Source organism: Parus major, chromosome Z (genome assembly GCF_001522545.3).
Source record: "Parus major isolate Abel chromosome Z, Parus_major1.1, whole genome shotgun sequence".
In the NCBI taxonomy this organism is placed as follows: Eukaryota; Metazoa; Chordata; class Aves; order Passeriformes; family Paridae; genus Parus; species Parus major.
The window spans coordinates 69237595-69258628 of record NC_031799.1 but is presented as its reverse complement, the minus strand read 5'-3'; the positions used below and the strand labels follow the sequence as shown (position 1 = coordinate 69258628).

The following is a 21034-nucleotide window of genomic DNA, read 5'->3' as shown; positions in this document are numbered from 1 at the left end:
TCCTGGAAATGTAAACAAGTTAATAGAAAAGTTTGAATATGCATAAAGTCTATGAATATGCATCAAATTGATGCAACAGAAATGGGGTATATAAAGGGTGTTTCCAAAGCACCAGGTGTGCTCTTGGCAGAGTGCCGAGCACCCGGCCATTTTAACCCTTTGCTTTATTGTCTTTGTCTCTTATTGTTTTTTTTTTATTGAACATTTCAGAATTTACCAGAACCGTGAACGTTGTTTTTCATTGTCAAACATCTCTCCTTAGCCAAAGGAGCTGAGGAAGATGTACCGAGGGCACGCACAAGGACTCGCAGTGCAGAAAGGGGCGGGCAGCCGTGGGGATGGGGCTCTGAGTGGTGAGATGCCTGGGACACTGAAAAGGAGGCAGGGAAGGAGTTTCAGGCTGTGAGTGCAGCTCGTCCCTACCCACGGAGCGCATCCTGCTCTCCTGGCCTGCGGAGCTGGCTGGTGGCGCTCCCAGCACCGCGCTCCTGGTGGTGAAGGTGCCGCCCGCTCCTCCCGGCGCATGGAGCACCAGCGGCTGCTGTGGCCTTAGCGGGCAGCCCAGAGCCACCACAGCTCCCTTACCCTGCGGCCATCCCGGCGGCGGGAGAGCAGCCAGGAAGGTGCACGGCTCGGCTCCTCCGTGGGGAAAGGCTTCAGCCGCGGAAACTCCTCCTCCTGCCCTCCCCAATCCCCCCAGCCACCGCAAGGGACACGGCGATGCCAGCGGCGGCCCGACCTTACTCTGCCCGGCACCGCGGGCCGTGAGCTTTGATGGCAATGCGGCTGTGTCAGTGCCCCTCGTGCAGACAGCCGCTGCTGCACCCTGGTCGTGGGTAGCGTGAAGAGAACAGGTGAGAATATCCAGTGCCAGTGAAAATAAAAAGTTGGATTTTTCACATTTAACACCCCAAACTGCCAGGTTACATCACTTCCTGTTACTTCTTGTAAAACAGCAGCATTCTCTGCTTATGGTGACTAAGAAGATAAATGCTCAGGTGTTTGTGAAGGACTCTTGGTGTAAGAATGAACAAACAGTGTGTCTGTAGGTGTTGTATTCTAGGAGTTTCTAATGTTTTGGAGATTCCTACCTACTAAGTACTGTCCACATCATGTGAAGCCACTGAATATTAAAAAAAAATGAAAAAACAACAAACCATCAACCAAACAACTCCAGAACTAATCAGAATGGATACACAAATGAGACTAAACTCCTGTTGGTCAGATCTGCCACTACTGATGATTCAAACAGAAATATTAATGGAATCGCGTGCACTTTGTGCAAATGACAGTAACGTATGAGGGATGAACACTCGCAAGCAAAATACTGAAAGATTTCTAAATTACTGCTCAATACTGCTTTTACAGATTTATGTCAGTTGTATTTTACCATTATTTTATGATTAACTTTTTATATCTACTGTAAGATACTTTTACCTTCAGAATATAGTTGAATGGCAGTAGGGATTTTCGTGCTTGAGTATTGTTTTGTAGAACAGCACTTCAAAAATGTGCTTGTGCCAATGAATATTTTAATGATTTCTCTTATTTATGTTTCTAAGCTCCAGCAGATAAGTCATATCCTGTACTAAATGATTATTTCAGCCAATGAAACCAAGTTTTATTAACTTGATCTGACTAAATCCCTAAGTTTTTGAAGTAAAGCTAGAAAAAAGTAATGTAGCATTTGACTGATTTAGCAAAAGCTACTTCCATTTTATATTTATGGAAATAATTGTGCATCTACAACCGAGGAAAAGAAAAAGACTTTTTGTGCCTCTACACAACAAACACACCAAAATTAAGTTATGACAAAACACTGCTGGAAATTCCTGTCATAATCTTAATCAATACTACTGATATAATGTAAATTACAGTCAACAGTTTTGACAAGAAACACAAAACACAACCTCCCAGTCAAAGTCACAGGAATGAAAATGAGGTTTATTAATTCCCAGAAAAACATCTGGTTTGCATAGCAGAGATTGCTTCTTTACATAAAAGGATTATTGCAAATGAGCATGATCCTTTCAGCTGTACACATTTCTCATGTTCAACAGGAGCTTTAATAAATTATCCCCAGAAACTGACTGCATCCAAGCTTGACTTAATGTTGTGCATATTTTCTCGACGTTGTTTAGTGTAAATATTTGCCTCCCCTTTTTGCAGACGTTGCTTCAGAGCAGACTTTTGCTGCTTGGTCAGTTGACGCTTTATCTTCTGTTTCACCAGCTCCTACAAACAAACACACAATTTGTCACCAAAACTTCTTTAAATCATTTAGTAGTAGGACATGACATGACAACAGAATTTTTTCAGGACCAACATGAACATTCATGATTCATGATGTTCACCTTGACTGCAGAAATGAACAGTTGTTTCCTTGTAAGAAAATCATAAAACAGTTCAGCTGAGTGAAAAAGGAGATTCTCTGCTCTGGCCAAGGTCTGCATGGAGTGCTGTGTGTGTGCTACACCCTCAGGACTCACAGCACCTAAAGGGGTATGGGATTATGTGCTTTTGTCTCCTGATAGTCTTCATTATAATAAAGAGCATTTTAAATATTTTTTCATTTTAAAATTAAACTTCAAGTGTGTTCCCTACTGAGATGCTAAAGGACCCACACCTGTCAGTGCAGAACACAGGCCTTACACAAAAATGTAAAAGCTGTTAATATTGCAAAACATTTAATGTCTGGCAGTAATTATTTGGTTTATGCTGGGTTTTTTTTAGCACCCTGGTTATTCTGAAATTTAGATTACAAAAATATGACTGATTCTAATGGAAAACAACAACTATGTAACACAAGTGTGGCTAACAGAGATGGGGAATTAGTGATTTACAATTCCTCTGCAAGTTTTCCTGTTCCATCAAACTGGAGTAGTTCTATGAAATTCCATCTGTTATTTGCACCTGTGGCTCATTCTGAGCTCTGGTCTCCATTGTGATGACAATATCTGTCCACAACAAAAACAAAGCCATTATTTTGTAAACTGTGGCATGGTCCCACCTCAAGCTGCCACAATGATGTAAAGTGCACACCTGCATATTTTTTCTTAAGGAAAAAAAGAGAAACCAAATTATTTTCATCTATTTAATCACAGTGGAATCATGTCTTGCTGGAAATCTCCTACAATAAATTCTGCAAGGAAGATACCATTATGACATATAATCTAATGTAAATTCACCAAATTCTATTCCTGAACTTCAGCACTTGGTGGAAAGACTCACCAGTCTTTCCCTCATCACAACCAACATGTGTTCCAAAATTCCTGATGCCAAGTAGACATATCACCTACTGCCTTGCTCTGGGGTTGAAGAAAAACACATTAAATTCTGCTGAAAATGTCCTGATTTATGTAATTCAGAAGGTCAAATTCAAATTGCCAAAGAGATCGCTGTCGAAGGTGAGTTCACAGAAATCTTTTGGAAAAGACTGTGAAGAAATCTCTAAGGAGAGAGGTAAGAAAGGAAAACTTAAACCTAGACTCAAGTATACATGTTCAAAATAAAAAATATTAATTGTGGCTAGCAACAGAAATGAATGAACTGATGCTGTTAGCGCATTAACACATTATATATTAGTTATTAGGTAAATGAGAGTTTTTAGTGTTGACATGGAGCTTCAGTGAGGGACTAAAAAGAAAAATAAGGAGAGTGCTGGAAATCCGTTCTGTAAACAATTACAGCAGTATCAGTCCTGTTTTTCTGTGGGAATGGAGATGCAAACTGAAGAGGTAACTGTTTTTAAAGATGTCAGAGAACAATTTCTGAAACAGGTGCTAACCGCTACCTGCAATTTAATGTGGTCTGAGTGTAAATTAGATACAGTGTAACAAACAGTGTTTACCGGAGGAATGGTTGAACAGCTCCCAACACTTCTGACTGATGTGATGCTCTTGGTCCTTGTTCTGCGCCCAGCAATGGGAACTACACACTCTTCACTACTGAAACACATAAATCGATGTATTATTCCACTAGCAAGAAAAACACACCTTTGCCTTTATAAGTACTCTGAGTCTTCACTTTCTGGGCTACAACTTGAAAACTCACAACAGAACGTGCAAGTTTTAAACATTAACACTGGTTGTTCAAGACAAACTTTGTGAAAGCAAGAATTTGTTGCACAACAGCCATGAGACTTGTGCTCATATAGAGCACAAGAAGAGAAACCTCAGGGCACTAAAACACTTCAAATTCTGCACAACATTTTGACATTTAACTGAAAAGCAGAAGCAAATGAGGAGGAGTATTATCTCTGTATCCACATACATGGTGGGCTGGCAAACTCAAGAAACAGTTTCACATACAATGGGTTAGTCTGAAGGCAAGCAGGAATATTTCTAAGTATGTCAGGAAAGGAATTAAAAGCCAGAACAACGTAAAAATTATGTAAATTATATTTGCATAAAACACTCCAAGGAGCTTGTTCTTGATAACTTCAGTGGAGAGAGCAGCAGAACATTTGGCTTTGACATAAAGTATCTGAATTATAAACTTACTCATTAAAGTTTTTTAGAAATAGTATTTTAACTACTTCATTATCAGTATTAGCTGAAATGAAGAAAAAGGGAAAAAAATTCACCACAGAAAAATAGGTTGGCCTTTCAAGTCCAAGACCAGCTTTCTCATTAGATACTACAACAGAGCTGGACAACCAATAGGAAGGGTATTTACTGCTATATTTTCAAAATAAATTGAATTTTTAGTTTTCAGTTTAAACAAGTCGAGCAGTTCCTCTTGACCTACTTGACACATTTACATTTCTGGGGGCAAGGGAAGGGCTACGCTCCTAGATAGTAAATGTGAATCTTTACCTGTAATGATGGAATTCCTCATTTAAAGCTGATGAGTTGAACAGCTCAGGGCACTCATCCTCATTCTCCTTGCCCTCACAGCACTCTCCCTGACCTGCCTGACCTTCCAGTTCAGCAGCATTTGCAGTTGATCTTTTGCCCTTAAAAGAATTATTTGCAGAACTCTCTGCATCTTCACTGGACTTCCAAGGCACAGCTGGCCCTTCATCTTTTTCCAAGGCTGAACTCAACTCTGCCATATTCAGTCTTTGTGTATTCTCACTGCTTTCAGCTGCATCAGCCTCTTCCTCACTGCTGCTCACAGTGTTGTCAAAGGCTCTGCTTTCAGAGAAATCACCCACTTCACATGTGAAGTTTTCACTGTTTTCTTCATTTTCACTGAAGAAGCTGAGGTCCTTCTCAGCATCCTCTGCAAGTTCTAACATCTCTGTATTGTCATCCTCGTAAGAATCTGTGTGGTAAAGCAGTTCACCATCTTCCTGCATCTCCTTTGCATAGCCACTGGCAGCTATCTCTTTATCAAGAGAACACTCTCTCCTGTGAAAAAGGAATGCTTTCTTTTAATATGCTAAATTTAATAAGCCAAGTTACAAATATCCTACATTTTGAGCTTAAAATGCTAACCAAGCTAGACTAAAATTACCCACACTGTTAACAAAAAAGATATACTCTGTTGAAACATACAAAATACATGATGGTGCTGAGATTTAGGTGAAATACTAAATTAGAATGTAATCCAAGAGAAGAAAACTCCTCCAGAAGATGATTCATTCTCCATAACCTCCATTTATGGGTTTTTTCTTTACAGGAAATTGTTTTACTTTAGCAGGAATAACATTTGGATTTAAGTTCAAATTATGCTCAAGCAAATAGAATAATAAAGGATCTGACATACAAAGGCCAGATAAAGTGTGGAACTCCTTAGGAAAAGTGCTCAGGATGAAATAAAACCATTTTCATTGCACAGTTTCAGTCTTAAAATGAGTGAAAAATTAGTTTACTTTTTAGAGGTAGCAAAAGACTTTAGGAAGAAAAGTTTAAATGCAGCAATACCTGAGGAGCCACTTACCCTATTTACAAGCATTTTAAAAATAGATTTAAAATGGAAACCCAAATTAATCCTCAAATAAATTAATCAGGTTGATTTGAATCAGTGTTAAAATTTCCTGGACATTCACCAGTTGGATCAAGCTCTTCCTTGGTTGCAAGACAAAGAAGGCAGATGAGGATTTTAAAGCACACCTGAAAACCTCTTACAGTAACTTTGCAGAAAATGCAACAGAAATGAGAAAAATGCAACTTTAAATTGCATATCTGGGCCTATTTTATTTTCATTCTCCCACAGGAATCTCTCACAGGAATCTACTTTTCTCACAAAACCAACACTAGTGCCGTAAGCAGAACTCAAATTCATCTGGTCATTTCTACCTGATGTCTTTGAAGGTTGGGAAGAGCTCACTCTCATAGTTGAAGCGTTTCTTGAAGAACTCCTTAATACAGTTAACATCTCTGTTAAAATACCTGTAAAAAATACAGAATTGTACAAACAAAAAAACCAGTGAAGTCTATTGCCATGAGAAGCATTTACCCTACATGGTTTTATTTGAAAATTATTTCTATTAGTGATCTCAAGCCAAAAGGCTAGGAAGAGAAACTGGATACAGCTCATTTCTGAGTTTCTTAACCAAATAGTATTATTATCTCTTAAAAGCAATTAATCACATATTTATTCTGCAGAGACATTGCTAGTCATTCTTCATTTGGAACATTACTTGTGGTGCATCACAACAATGCTAGAGAAAGATCCAGGAAAAGACTTATGGAAACAAGTCATCAGCATTTGTCAGATTCACATGGAAAACACCTTGGGATCTAAACCTACCATTCAGCATTTGCATGTGATGTTGACATCATCTGAGGGAAATCAATCAAAGTGGCATGGTCGTTGTTATCCAAGATGAGATTAAATTCATTGAAATCCCCATGGATCAGACCATGATTGGCAAGTTTTACAATCAGGTCCATTAATTCACTGTAGACCGCAGCAGGATCTTCCATCTGACGCACCTGGCACCTGAAAAGTTCAGTAAAATATTCTGAACCTTGAAAGACTTAATTTAAAAATACAGATAAAGTATACAAAAAACATCTGACAGAATGCCAGAGTAATTCAAATTAAAAGGGTCCTCAGGTCTCTGGTCCAGCGTCCTTCTAAAAGCTGAGTCAATTCTGAGACCAGACCAGACTGCTCAGGTCTCTGTCTATTAGGGACAGAAAACTTTTGGGAATGGAGAGGGTCAGTGAAATCGTCCCTGTGCCACTGCCTCTTTGTCCTCAAGAGGAGAAAATACCTCATTATACCCAGGCTAAACCTCATCTAAACTCACACTGATTGTCTCCCATTGAGCACTGCTGTCATAATGGATTATGCAAATAATAGACAAGCAAACTTTTCTGTTTCTCCTGTTTTAGGTAATCATTTCGTGTCATAGGAACTAAATCTTTTTACACTGAAATTCAAACGGCCCATGACACTTTCTTTTACAAAATCAGATTTTCTAGATTATGTTAGGAAAAGAAGAAAAAGTAAATGGCAATCCACTGCAGATCACCACAAGGAACTTGAAGTGTTCTGTTTACACAATGGATGTGGAATTATTTAACAAATGAGGGTGGGAACACAGTACCCAATGAAGTCTTTTCCACATTATTCTTCAACTGTTTTACTTTGTAATTAATTCCCTTTTGATTAAACTTAACATCTTGAATTCTATACAAGAGAGTGGACTGGTTTGTTCTGTAACTTGACACTTTGAGTCTCTGGATTAGACCTGGGTTATTGTATGAAAGAGAAAGGCCTTTTGCATTCAAAACCAAACCAACCCTTCACCTACAAATCTCAATAATATTTGATGTTTCTAGAAGTTGAAAACTCAAGAAAAATAATCTTTCTCAAAGGTGCAAAAACAGATTTTACATGGTAGTCTGTGTAAACAGTGCAGAAGTGAGTTACAGACTCACCTGAATTAACAGAGCAAGGATCACAAACTGGAACTCAGAACATGAGGGATATTAATACTCTGTACACAAAGTAGCATAGAGAACATGCAATTTCCATGTAGAAAACAAGAGGAAACCCTAACCCTGTTACTTTTCCTGAAGTTGTCAGAGTCTCTAACAGAGAATTCAAGCTTCAATACTTACAGAGGATATCCATCAACAAGTTCCATAACAACTGCATGCCTGTTGTAGTCTATGGGCTTTGGAACAGGAAATTCTCTGTCATGCAAAGCCTGGAATGAGACAACAAATTGAAAAATTGAAATTAAATAGTTAAGGAAACATTACATATATTGACAAACCAACACCTAAGATAAGCAGTACATATCACTGTGATAGCACTGTGATATATTGCCCAAATCACATGCTAAAGAAGGAAAACAGCCTCACAGCCATGGGAACTTTCACTGCAAACACAATAAAATTCTGAAGTTTAGATACCAAGTGCACTGTCTACAGTTTAATTATCATGCATCTGGAAGAAAACCACAACAGACTGAAGAAATGACAGAACCTTTTCTGGTACATTAACCTGTGGAATCAGTAGCAGATAACTGGAAATTGGGTGTTTGGCATTAGAAAAGAATTCCACGCTAAGATGTCACCAATACACTCCTGCCTGATTAGTCAATCTAAGCTCAGTTGCTGTACACACAAGTTAATTCTTAAATAGTAATAATTAGTGCTATACCACACTTAAGATTAAACAAAAGTAGGTCATAATATTTTGAAGCTCCCCTATTTGCCTTCTCTAGCACAAATTCGCTGGATCCACACAACATTTTTCTGCATGCATTCTTTATTTACACATTCTGTTGTTACCAGTGAATTTCTCTAAGAGTCCTAAGTTAAAGCAACATAAATACCGTTTTTGTTACTTAAGAATTACTGCTTTTCAGCACTCAATTAAACCTCCCCCAACCCTCTGCTCAGGGAAACTGACCCCCCCCTACAATTACATTCCTACAAGTTCTGACCACATAAAGCTTTACCAGTTGGAACACCTGGACCAATACAGAGGTTCTAAATGATGGTGCTTGCTCTTTCCCTCTCTGTGGAGGCCACTGACACAATCCATCATGGTTCTATTTTACAAGAAGAATAAAATTGTATTTCATGTATATATTACTCTTGAATAGCACAAAAGGAAAAAGGAAAACTAGGTGTTTATTATTAATTAGTTTTCAGATATCATCTCTCATGGCTATATGGTATCTGTGTTTTTTAAAGCAGGGAAAAAAACCCCACAGAACCCCAGAGTAGCAGTATATGCCTGGGAATGAGATCTTTTCTCACAGTGCAGAACTAAGTGTGTATTTTGGATTAAACCACCAATTTTGCTCTGAAAGACTTCCCTCAACAGCACAGCAACAAGTGCAAGCTTGATAAAATAAAAAATAGGCTAATTTTAAGAAATGACAGCTGTTTCCCATGACAGCTGCTTCCTAGTTTATGCAATAAATTTGAAGGAAAAACTGCAGAGCTGATGATATATAGATTATATATTCATAAATAATATCATTAATTTGAAATTCTCTCATGACGCCTGAATCTATCCTATGCATACTTTAAGACCATTTGGGGAGAGAAAAAAATTAAGCATAAATCCTATCAGCACTGGTAACACAACCAGATCAAAAGGCAGCCCAAGAGGCATCTTCCAGCCTGTCCCACCATTGCTGGCACTGTGTGAGGGCCACCCACCTTCATATAGGCAAACTCCTTCATTGCTGCTATCCGGGACAAGTACAGCCAGGACATTTTGTGCCTGTGCTTGTGGTAGTCACGTTTGTTTTTCAGGTTTCGGAAGGAGGTCCTCCCCAGCCTGTGTAATTTCAGCGCAAACTGCTGCTCCTCTTCATTGGCAACAATATAAATATCTAGAAAATACATAACAGCACTGATATAAGATATGAATGGTATCTAACAAGCCAGCTGAAAAAGTGCAGTGGAAGCTTGTTACCTCGCTCCTCACCCTTTCTGACCAGCAAGTTTTAGCAAAGTCAGGTGATTATATAGTTTGTATCAGAGGTTTTGAACATAAAGAAATTACTGTTAAAGAGTTCATGGTACTCCTATAAAATAAATGCTGATGGGATCTGAAGTATCTTTCAGTGTTCTGTGGTCTTAACCACATCCTGGAAGAGCTTCTCCTTCCTGATGAACTCAAGGGACCAGACTCTTAATTTAAAAAGTTAACAAATGCCCTAAACTTAATTTCTAGCATTTGCCCCAAATAATCCCCTTCTCCCATTACAGAAGTCACATTCTGTGTCAAACTACATGAACATAAGAGGAACCAAGATAGTGTTCCAATAGTTTTGAGCCTATTTTACTTTACTACCTTATTTCTAAGTGGGATGAAAAAAATAAAATTATCTTTTTGTTAAATGGTTTGAAACTCTTCACAAAGCACAACACAAGCAGCACCTGCCTGCAAAGCAGCTTTTTAAATAATGAACTAAGAAACAGACAGATGGGCAAAATGCAATTACACCATTGTGAAAAAATACTCAATTGTAGCCAGGAGCCTCACAGAGCACTTGAACGTGCTATGTTCAAATACATCTTGATGTCTGACAGATTAACTGATCTGCCTATCCAGAAGAAAACTCCCCTAGGTTCTAGCAAAATATTTGCAATATTACAGATGTATTTGCTTTAAAAAATTATTTAAAAGGTTATTTTAGTTTACCTGATTCTTTGCCAACACCCATCTGGTTTCCCACAGAACTGATGACTTGTCGGGAAGACAGAGTTTTCAGAGCCAGGTAATCATATCCTGCATTAGTTAACCGATAACCCTGGACAGCTGGGTAAAAATAAAATACATTTCACTCCTTTTTATGCATACATCCCATTTAAAATAAATCTCAATTTAGTGTTGCTTCTTGCTCCATGAAGTACATAACACCCCTAATATTTCATCCCTTGGCTCTTATCAGCCCAATGTGACTGAATGGTGAAGATGTTTAAATTGGTTTGGAGCAACCCTCAATCCTCTAAAGAACTGGGACAAAAGGGAGAGGTATTTCCCATAGATATCCCCACTGTGTTTGCAGGGCCAGATACCAAGAAAAAGGCTGAAGAGAATGGGAAAAGGCCTGCACAACTTTTCATATGGCAGTTAATAAACACTGCTTTAGAAGCTGTTCCTGAGGCAGCGAAATGTCCAAGGATTGCGCAGTCTGTTCCAGAACTGTGAGGATATCACTCATTTGGGTTGATTTCTACACGTACTTGAACATTGCTTCAAGTGATGATTCTTTTTACCTTATTCTGAGTGAAAAAGAAAGTTAACTGTTCATCTTTTTTCTGCCTTTCAGTTCTTAAGGTAGAAGCAGACACAGCATTTGGTGCTGTACAAACCCACATTTCCAGGCTGAGTCCAAGAGAAGGCAAAGCAAACACTGGGCACTCCTACATCCTGACCTGTTGGGCAGCTACCACTGTGAGGCATTGGGGACAGGATAAGAAACGGTGTCCAACACAAAATTCAAACTCACTTTTAGTTCGTTCGTAAGCCACAAGTTTGTGCTTTGCCAGCTCTCTCAGAATTTTATTACAGCCACCATGTTTAAGGCTGGCAATGGAAGCAATTAAGCTGGAAGGAACTATTTCATGGTTCTTCATGCCCATTTCCACCTAAAAGAGTAATGAAAAACAGATTTGTCAGCCTTGTGTTCAACAATGAAATATCAGATCCTGCTCCATTGTAAAATCCCTTTGCAAACAGGCAATTTTTAAAGACTACAGATTTTAAGACTTGACTTCTACATTTTAAAAGACCTTTCCATTTGCATCACTGGTCCTTGGCAGCTTATGTACAACCCACCCTGAGAAGTTCTTCAGTGCCAGTCACGACGTAAGCGGCTAGTTAGACTTCCGTCCCAGTCAAGGGGAGCAGAGACAGCAGAGACGCTGGGGATGCTGCCTCACCGTGATGGGTCTGCGACCACCCGGGCACCCCCAGGTGCATCTCTTGGCATCTCCAGAGAACCCCCGAGAACTCACTGCCCCTCCCGATTCCCCCCAGCCCGGCAGCCGAAGGAAATGCCGGCCCGAACCGGGCCCTCCCCAGAAGCGGCCAGCGCGGAGCCCCAGGGGAGGCAGCGGCACCACAGACGGGTCCCTCCCGCCGCCGGCTGCGATAGCGCCCGGCCCGGCCCCGCTGCCCGTGCGCGCTCACCGCTGTCAGCACCCTGAAGTGCTCCCGGGACAGGTACCGCAGCATCACCACGTTCAGCTTCCCCATGGCCGCGCTGGCAGAGGAGCAAGAACAGGAAAAGGAGGAAAAAGATCAGGAAAAGGACGAGGAGAGCAACGAGGAGGATGAAGAGAAGGAGCTCGGCCCGCACATGCGCAGCGTTTCCTTAGTAGGTCCTGGCAGCTGTGTGCGCTGCCGCGCTCCGCCGGGTCCCGCTGCGCTCCGCCCGTCACCGAGCCGGGAACCGGAACCGAAACGCAGAGAAACTCTGCTCCGACCTCGGAGGGACCCTCTTTCCTCTCTCTCTGCCGCGGGGGAGTTATTTACGACGTCCATGCAGCTGCCAGGACCCGTCCCCTGAGGAGGCCTTCCCGCCTGTCACGTGATGCTGTGGGACAGTGAGGAACGGCAAGGAGCGCCGGGGCAGTCCGGCTGGGAAAGAGCTCTCTTCTCCGAAGGATAACCCGGTGTTGCCAACCCATTTAAACGCAAATCCAGACGTTTTGGCAAGCTAAGTAGATAAAAACTCTTTCGTCTTCATTTATACTTCATGGCGGATATTGGAGAAAGTGAAGAACGTTCACGTTCTACCACTTAGACCCCTGTAAAAGCAAGTTCTGAATGCCAAAATGTCAACACTTGTTCCATCATGTTAACACGCTACATCCTCGCCTGGCATATTTCTCTCCCATTTTTTTTTTTCCTTCTTTTTCCCCACTGTCTATTGTATGTAAGAAAATAAGAAGACAAGATAATTTTCATTTCCCTCAGCCAGCCATCTGTCTGTTCATCTATCTTGAACAAAGAAAAAAAAGACCAAACAAAACCAATCCAAAGAACAGAAGACAGCCACATCAGGTGCACACCTTGTGAACAAAGACCCATATTTTTTATCTGTGATCTCTGACTCTTGCATTGTAGAATATATATTACTATACTGTATAGTATAGACAATATAGTGTATTGTAGACGATGTACTACTATACGTTACCTTGTAGATCATATATTTGCTTATTACATTTCCATCCTTTATTGTGGTTTGTAAATCTTAGGGACTCTATAATGGTTACAGATTACAGGCAAAGTTAATTTTACCTCTGACTTTATCTGCCTGCCATTGCCATGGTCAGTACTCTCACATGAGCCCATTTCATGGACACACAGCAGGAAATAGGCTGAACTTCAATGTATCCTTCAATGTACTTTGATTTTGGCACAATTCCTCACCAAGCTGACACAAAACAAGCATTCACCTTTTTCAGGCACTCCTAGTAGCAAATGAAGACCATTGTTTCCTATCCTTTACTGTTTGTTCTTTTTAAGAACCTTTGGCTTTCCTGCCTTCCTCTGATTCTAGACCTGTGAACTGAAAAGATCCTGTCACTGTTCCTGGAACAGATTTTGCTACCTGGTCAGCAGGGGAAGAAAGAAGAGAAACTTCCAGCTTCAGGAGACAGGGAAATGAAGATGTGAGGCTTGGTGTCCTTTTCCATTATGAATTTATTACTTTTGTCTAGATTGTCCTTTATAATCTGACTGCCTGAAGAACCAGTTAGTTCTGTGTTCCTGATATTTCACTATTCCATTTTTTCCAAGAGAAGTAGAAAGAGTCCCAAAGAATACACAGTTGTGTAGATATTAATTATTCTACAGAGATCTGTCTTTTTCTAAGAGTGTGAAATCTCCAGGGAGATCCAATCATTACAGTCAGCCTTACTGACAGCATTCTAGAAATAGAAAATGCTAAGTGAAATACCTACCTTGTTTTCTTTCAGAATTTCATGAACACTTGTTTTGCTTTGTGTGACTGTACGAAAAACCAACAAAACTAAACAAAAAAAACCCAAAACGAAAGGGAAAAAAACCACACAACAAAAAAGGAAAATAATTAAAACCAAACTCCACCACTTCATACCAAAGACAGCACTTTGATTTAAAATTTCTGACTTGGCCTGGAAGAGGGCAACATTATGTGAATGCTGAGTGGTAAAAGCAGACAGCTGATCTCCAGAGAAAGTAATTGAATGGTTACTTTTTCCTTAAAATAGAAACTGTCTGGATGCTTAAGGAGGATGTACCAAATCTGATCCACAGTTCAGGGATGTAAAGTTGTAAAGTCTGGTGGCATGTTCCACAAATTCATGGATTAGTTAGGCTACACTATACTGCAATTAAGCAGTGTTCTGATGTTTCTAAGTGAAAGTAAATATATGTAAAAACAGAAATAAAACTCAACTGAATTGTGTGTTATAAAACCTGCCAAGCTTCATACTCTGGAAAGAAAACATGAATTTTAACTATGTTGAGTGTTTCATTCCATGAAAGCTCTTGTTGACATACAGTGAGATATGAAACAGGTCAATTGAACAAATTTTCATGTTTTGGGGTTATTTTTTTCCTTTTGAAAAAGGGAAGTTGAAAAATGACACCATCCTGAAGGCTGACACAGGTAACCCAGACGAATCCTCACATCAGTCCTGTTGGCAGCTCCTTCGGTATTTTAACAGCCAGATTCGGGCCAACTGGGAGCAGTATTAAGAAATCCAGCCAGGCAGACAGCTACAGTGTCATCCATCAGTCTGGGAAAAAGTATTCCAGAGCTTGGCATCTGTGTTCCAATGCTTGCCAAGTACATCCCAGGAGTGGCCACATAGGCACTGGCTTTCACAGTAGTGAAATGGAAGGAAAGCAGGAGATCTGTGTGAGCCACAGTGTGAGCAGTGGGGAGAACACTGTCATGGTCCTGAGAATCCGAAGGGTAAAAGCTGGAAAACTCATGCATTGGGATAAGGACAGTTTTATAGGGGAAGGAAAGGCCACACACACAAGCAAAGCAAAATAAGGAATACCCTGCTTCCCATGGTTGGGCTGGTGTTCAGCACCTCCAGCATCACACATCAGTGTCTTGGGAGGACAAATGCCATCACTCCAAATGTCCCCAGCTTCCTTCTTCTGCATTTTAAACACTCAGTCTGTTGCCACATGGTCTGGAATATCCCCTGGAGCACCTTGGGTCACCTGTCCTGGCTGTGTCCCTTTCCATGCACCCCCAATCCCCTCACCAGTGTGGCAGTAACATAAGCAGGAAAGGCCTTGGCTCAGTGCAAGCCCTGCTTAGCAACAGCAAAAACATCTCAGTACTATCAGCCCTGAGTTCAGCACAGATCAAAAACACACCCCCACAACAGCCCCTAGGAACAAAAATAACTCTACCCCAGCCAAAACCAGCACAGAGGTGCAGAGTAGGAACTGTGGAGGTGGCCCCTTGTCCTGTCCTGATCCCCCTGGATCCTGTCAGTGCCCAGCAGCAGGGAAAGTGAAGGGGGCAGCTGGCAGTGCCCATGCTGCACCTCTTCCTCGCAAGAACTGGTCTGCAGGGAAAATAGAGCAGAACAGGAACAGCCAAACCCAAGTACAGCTCAGTGAACCTTTATTAGTGAAATTCACAGATCTCACCCCAACCAGAGGGCTCTGCTGCTGCCTGCAGCACAAGCCAGGCACAGGAATGCTCTGTGGGGGGACTCACTGCTGCCAGATGATTTTCAGGTTTGGGGGAAGCTCTGCAGCTGTGAGTTCATCAATTTTGGTCCCATCTTTCACGGGGGTGCAATAGAAACCCAGCACGTCCCCAGCACGGCGCATCTGGTGCAGCTGGGAGTTGGGGACAGCATGTCCCAGCTCTGCTGCCAGCCGGGCCAGCAGGCGATGCTTCAGCCTGTTCTCCTGCAGGGGAGTCTGCTGCCAGTCCTCAGGAAGAGAGGGCCCAAAGACTTCCCTGACATGGGACTCGAGGCGGCTCTGCAGGTCCTTGGGGGGGAGGTAACTCCGGCTGCGTGGTGGGGGACAGATCAAGCTGGGCTCACTCCTCTCTTCCTTCTCAGGAACTGCTCGGTCTGCTTCCACTTCTCTTTCCTCCTTCCTGATGGCACCAGAACAGAAATATTTTCAGCCTCTGGGCTACTCAAGACAGAGTCAGAGCATTTTTGTATTTGTGGTGTTTTAAACCAGGGTCAATCCAGACAATTCACACATCTCATGGACCATCAGATCTGTTATCCAGAAGTGCACAGGCTTTCCCCAGGTGCTGCTCCCCACACAGGCTGCCTCTGCAGAGCAATCACCCACCCACCTTAATTCATTGGTCTGAGTGAAAACAGCATCTTAACAAGATTAGTTACTTGGTTTCTGCTACAGCTCCATTTTCTAGTTTGCTATGAATAAAAAGCATAACAGAAAATAACCACTAGTACAGAACAAAATCAATGCCTATGTGAAAAAAACCCAAAACCACTAGTTTTTAAGTTAAAAATTTTACCTTCTCATATGCCACAATCTAGGCAAAAATCCATGCGTGGTTTCACATAAAATGTTAGAATGGAACAATTTTTCATTCCCGTGAAATCCCTCTCTTCCCACTCCTAACAAAAGCAGTAACAGCTCTAAAGGCTCCAAAACTGAACCACTGCACCCGCCCGCCAGCAGTGCACCTCGGTGGGCGCTGGTTGCCCAGAGAACCTGTGGAGTCTCCTTCCCTAGGGACATCCCAAAGCCGTCTGCACAAATCCTGAGGGACTTGTTCAGTCGGGCTAAGTGACCTCCAGAGGGCCACGGCCCAGTGAAGGCACAGCATGCGGAGAAGGCCAGAAGCCACCCACCATCCTGTGCTCTGCGGGTACCTGCGGCCGCTCCAAAACGCCCTGAGCCCCGCGGGGCAGAGCCCAGACCTCCGCCAGGCCGCCACCCGCACCGCCGCCATGCTGGGGACGAGCCGGGCGCCTTGCCGCGGCCACCGTGGGTGACGCATTTCTGCCGCGCTCCCGCAAAGCCTCATGGGAAATGTAGTCCGTCCCCTCAAGCCAGCCCCCTCGCTGAGGGGAAACTGAATGTGTGAAAATTACCTGAGGAAAAGGCGTTCTTGGATGTTTGCTCTTTGTGTGCTTTCAGGCCTAATCGACAGGAAGGGAGATTTAATCAAGCAGGCAACAACCTGTAAGTGATGTCCAGGTGTTGGAAAGCTCAGAATGTGCTGACTTGTAAGGGACTCATCAGGACCATCAAGTCCCACTCCTGGCCCTGCACAGCACCATTCCCAAAAGTCACCATGTGCTCGAGAGTATCGTCCAAATGCTTCTTGAGCTCTGTCAGGCTGATGACATTTCATTGACTTCCTAAGTATTACACTAATCTATCATGGAAACGTATTTTCCAGTTGGTACATGGAAAGGCAAAATATGATACAGTATCAGGTAAAATGAAAGAGCAAGTTTTGATGTCCTGTGAAAATAACAGTTGTCAGACCAAAGATATCCACATTGAAGTGAACAGCTGCGAACCAAATTTTCTCCCAAAAAATCCCACTGGGATACCCACCAGTCTTCCAGTGGCATGCAAACTTCTCTGTTGTGATGCACAAAAGATAGGCTGGAAAAAAATCCCCATAGACTGATGTCTGTAGAGCAGGTATTTGTTTGTTGCTGTGCTGGAGATGAGGGGATTTCTCCTCCTAACTCACCCACCTTTGTCAAGTGCTGTGGTTTTTTTACAATAGAGTAAGTATCACGTAGTATCACTATGTCACTACAACATCATCACATACACTCCAAAACTAATGTAGTGTGATCTCATGGTTATTGGATAGTTCTACTGCACTGTGCTTGCACCTCCTCAGTTCAGGAGTCTTCGGGGGTCATTTGTGAAGGCTTCCAAAGTCCTCTTTGCATCTGAACTTTCAGCTTTGGAACATGTGCATCCTTGGTCTGTCTGGTCTTAACCAGCCTAAATTCTTTGTTTTGTGGTTAATTTGCTTTGCACTTGCCAATTTCTCATTAGTACTATACTTATTGCTGGGGTCTTCATTTCTTCATGAGGGAACAGGAACGACACAGCACCAATATGATGATCAGATCATTTGTTTATTTTCTAAGTTGGGTTACATTTATACTGTATACAAATCTATACACGTAATTATCTCCCCTACAATTGGCTGCATGTATTGCTCATACACTTTAATAAGCACATAAGTGGATAACTACATTGGCGTATACCGGACCACAATTTATTTAATTTTTTTTTTTTTTCTCATCCTGTTAGTTCTTATTTTATGTTCTTTTACTGACCACAACTTGTTCTTTCTGTGTCTGATAACCTTGTCCTTTTTCTTAACTGTTTGTCTTTATCTTCCAATTCATTCTAAGGGAGCCCAGACACTACAGCTTATCTATCTCTAAAGCTGTCCACCTGTTGAGGTGGTTTTTTTGTTTGTTTTTGTTTTTGTTTTGGTTTTTTTTGTCTATTCAGCATTAAGCAACTAGTTGACTATGTACTAGCCATTACATCATATAAAAAGTTCTTTATATCAGGTAAAATAGGTATAAAAAGTTATGACTCAGGTTATACAGGTTAAATAATAAAAAGCTATTATTCAGGTTATATAGATATCAGCTTATATAGATATATAAAAAGTCATGATTTAGGTTATATTGATATCAGTTTATATAGATAAACTATAGGTTTATAGATAGAGTATATTTATATCTTACAACTCAAGCTATATAAGCACCTTATATATGTAACTTTGATCTGAGTTATATAGGTACCAGTTGCTTAGCAAACATTTTCAGTGAAAAATACTGATGCTGTATAAACATCAGTTGATGGTGTATCAACATTGCAGTTTATATGAATCCACACTAAAATCATTCACCAAGTCTAGGCCTATAGACTTGATTATTTGCTTTATTTTCTTTCTCCCCATCCTGCAGGGTAGTACTCCTGGAGGGAAGTATAGCACAAGGACTGTTGGACAAACATCATACCCTCAGGAACAGCACCCTCTGTCCTCTTGGACGTTGGCATATTTTTACCACAGAGACTCAGTGTTTGCCTGAAGAATGACGTAGTTTCTCCGTTTGTTTGGCTCCTGCAGTGACCCTTTGGCCTTTACATGGACAGGTGAGACACCTGATTTCTCCTCTCTCCACAACACTCTCTTTCTTAGGGCACTTTCTCCTTGAGCCTCTCTTGGAGCTGCATGGCAAGGTCAGTGCCCATAGGAAATCATGGGAACCTGCCAGCCTGACAGTCAGGAGAGAAACCTCTGAAGGAGCTGACAATGCAGTCTAATCAAAGGCCTTGCTCTTGTGCTCCTCTTTTTTCTTTCATGTTGCCCTTCCTGATCCATTTTTCTTTTGCTAAAGGAAGCTGTGGCACGTAACATGGACATAAAGCCTCCCCTGCTTTACCGTGTTTGCTTCACATTCCATTTCTCCCATCTTAGCAGGAAGGCAAACTCCACAGTACATTGCAAAGACAGAGAGTACTTTGGACCTGATTATCATAAGAGATCTGATAATCAGGATGCCTTGGCAAGAACAAACGGAGCTTTGAAGATTGCAAGAAGATTGAATCAATTTCTGCAAGTAGAAGAGATACCGCAAAAATGTATGAGATTGTATGTATGACAATTAACCCAACCATTGTAAAAAAAATACTAGCCTTTCTAGAATGGCACATAAGCATAGGATTACAGGTCATAGGAGAGATTTTGGGGACACAGAGCTAAAAAGGTGAATGGATATGATGCTCATCTTTTCCACTTAATTTAGGAAGGGGAGCCTTTTCAGGAAAAGGTATGGAATAAGTAGTCTCTGTAGATGATGTCACTGTAAGGTGCTAGTATGCAGGCCCATTCCACTGATCATACTGTGCAGGAATTACAGTGATATTAAAATAACACTGGAAAAGAGTACATACTTCCATCACACAGAATCATACTCTTGCGGTACTTGCACCTCTAAAAAATAGGCTAGTAGTGGTTTTGCATGTCCTTAAATAATCAAAGGAATAAACTAGCAGCATGAGGGGAATGTAGGGCATTTATTACATTTAACCAAATAGCTAGCCTAACATGTGTTTTTAACAGCAAGAAGGCAAACACTTGGCTTCTATAAAGGGAGATATTTAACTGTTTATTATTATGTTTATTATCTGCTTATCTGATGCACAAAACATGCTTGTGGTGAGAGACTTCTCCAGGGTCAGGTTGTTCAGGTATAAGCAGTTTATTATTTAGGTAGAGGGAGGAAGGGAACAGTTTATGCTGCCAGCTGCAGCATAAACATGCTCAAAGAGGGAGAGAGAGAGTGGAAAGATGAGGCTGAGAGCATGTGGGCTGAAGGTAATGAGGGGGGTAGAGAAAGAGGGGCCAGAGGGGGTAAGAGCAGGGAATATGAGAAATAAGAGCAGAGCTTAAGAGAACGTAAGAAGTTATGAGAGGGTAAGAGCAGGTAAAAGTAAGAGAGGGCAAAATTAAGAGAGCATGAGTTAAGAGAGTGAAGTTCTTGTTACTCTATCTTTTTCTATAGTGAATATTCTAATTCCCAGTAACCAACCACTACATGACACACATTCTATAGAATTTACATATAGCCTATAAGAACTACTACATTACCATACAATGTTACATTTTAAACTCTAAAATCTACCTTTCAAATTCTTCTCTTGCTGCTTGACCTTTGAACTCTCTGTCAACAGAAGGGTATTGTTCAATCAACAGGGATTCTCCTTCAGCTGGCTAGGCTATTGTTCTTTGATTATATAGTAACTAGCACTCAGTATCCTATAGCTCAAAGCTAGTTTTTCATTTCTGTTTCGATCCTAGGTTTCATATTTTCAGAATCTTTTGCTAGACAATCATATTCATAGAGGTTTCCCTGTTTCATCTTCCCCAACACCCCCAAAAGGCACAATTAGGTGCTGCATGTTAATATTTGCATTAAGTTTGCAAAATACAAACCACAATAGATGTCTGAACTGGACCAGCTTGCTGAAAGGACTATTTGTAGATGTGGTTTCTGTCCAAGAACACTGGACACCAAAACAGAAATTCTAGGAGAAGGTAGTCACAGCTGCCTGGAGGCTTACAAACAGAACAATAAAATGTAACTCTTCA

The 21034-nt window shown here is 41.3% G+C and overlaps 2 protein-coding genes across 4 annotated transcripts; both read right to left on the bottom strand.

The window, feature by feature from the left end:
* Window positions 1-1917: 1917 nt before the first annotated feature.
* Window positions 1918-12264, bottom strand: RIOK2 (RIO kinase 2). 2 transcript variants are annotated; one of them, XM_015615412.2, is made up of 10 exons: window positions 12067-12264; window positions 11384-11522; window positions 10573-10689; window positions 9582-9757; window positions 8022-8110; window positions 6700-6891; window positions 6246-6338; window positions 4818-5354; window positions 3851-3947; window positions 1918-2235 (listed from the first exon to the last, which is right to left on the bottom strand). In XM_015615412.2, the coding sequence occupies exons 1-10, from the start codon at window positions 12130-12132 to the stop codon at window positions 2074-2076; spliced, it is 1668 nt and encodes a 555-aa protein (XP_015470898.1). In that variant the 5' UTR covers window positions 12133-12264; the 3' UTR covers window positions 1918-2073. The 2 variants fall into 2 exon arrangements, with proteins under 2 accessions (XP_015470898.1, XP_015470899.1); XM_015615413.2 differs by having other exon boundaries at window positions 3851-3944.
* Window positions 12265-15497: 3233 nt separating this feature from the next.
* LOC107215931 (39S ribosomal protein L50, mitochondrial-like) lies at window positions 15498-16874 on the bottom strand. 2 transcript variants are annotated; one of them, XM_015652327.2, is made up of 2 exons: window positions 16740-16874; window positions 15498-16003 (listed from the first exon to the last, which is right to left on the bottom strand). In XM_015652327.2, exons 1-2 carry the CDS (start codon window positions 16838-16840, stop codon window positions 15607-15609), a joined length of 498 nt encoding a protein of 165 aa, XP_015507813.1. In that variant the 5' UTR covers window positions 16841-16874; the 3' UTR covers window positions 15498-15606. The 2 variants fall into 2 exon arrangements, with proteins under 2 accessions (XP_015507813.1, XP_015507814.3); XM_015652328.3 differs by having other exon boundaries at window positions 16761-16874.
* Window positions 16875-21034: the final 4160 nt, after the last annotated feature.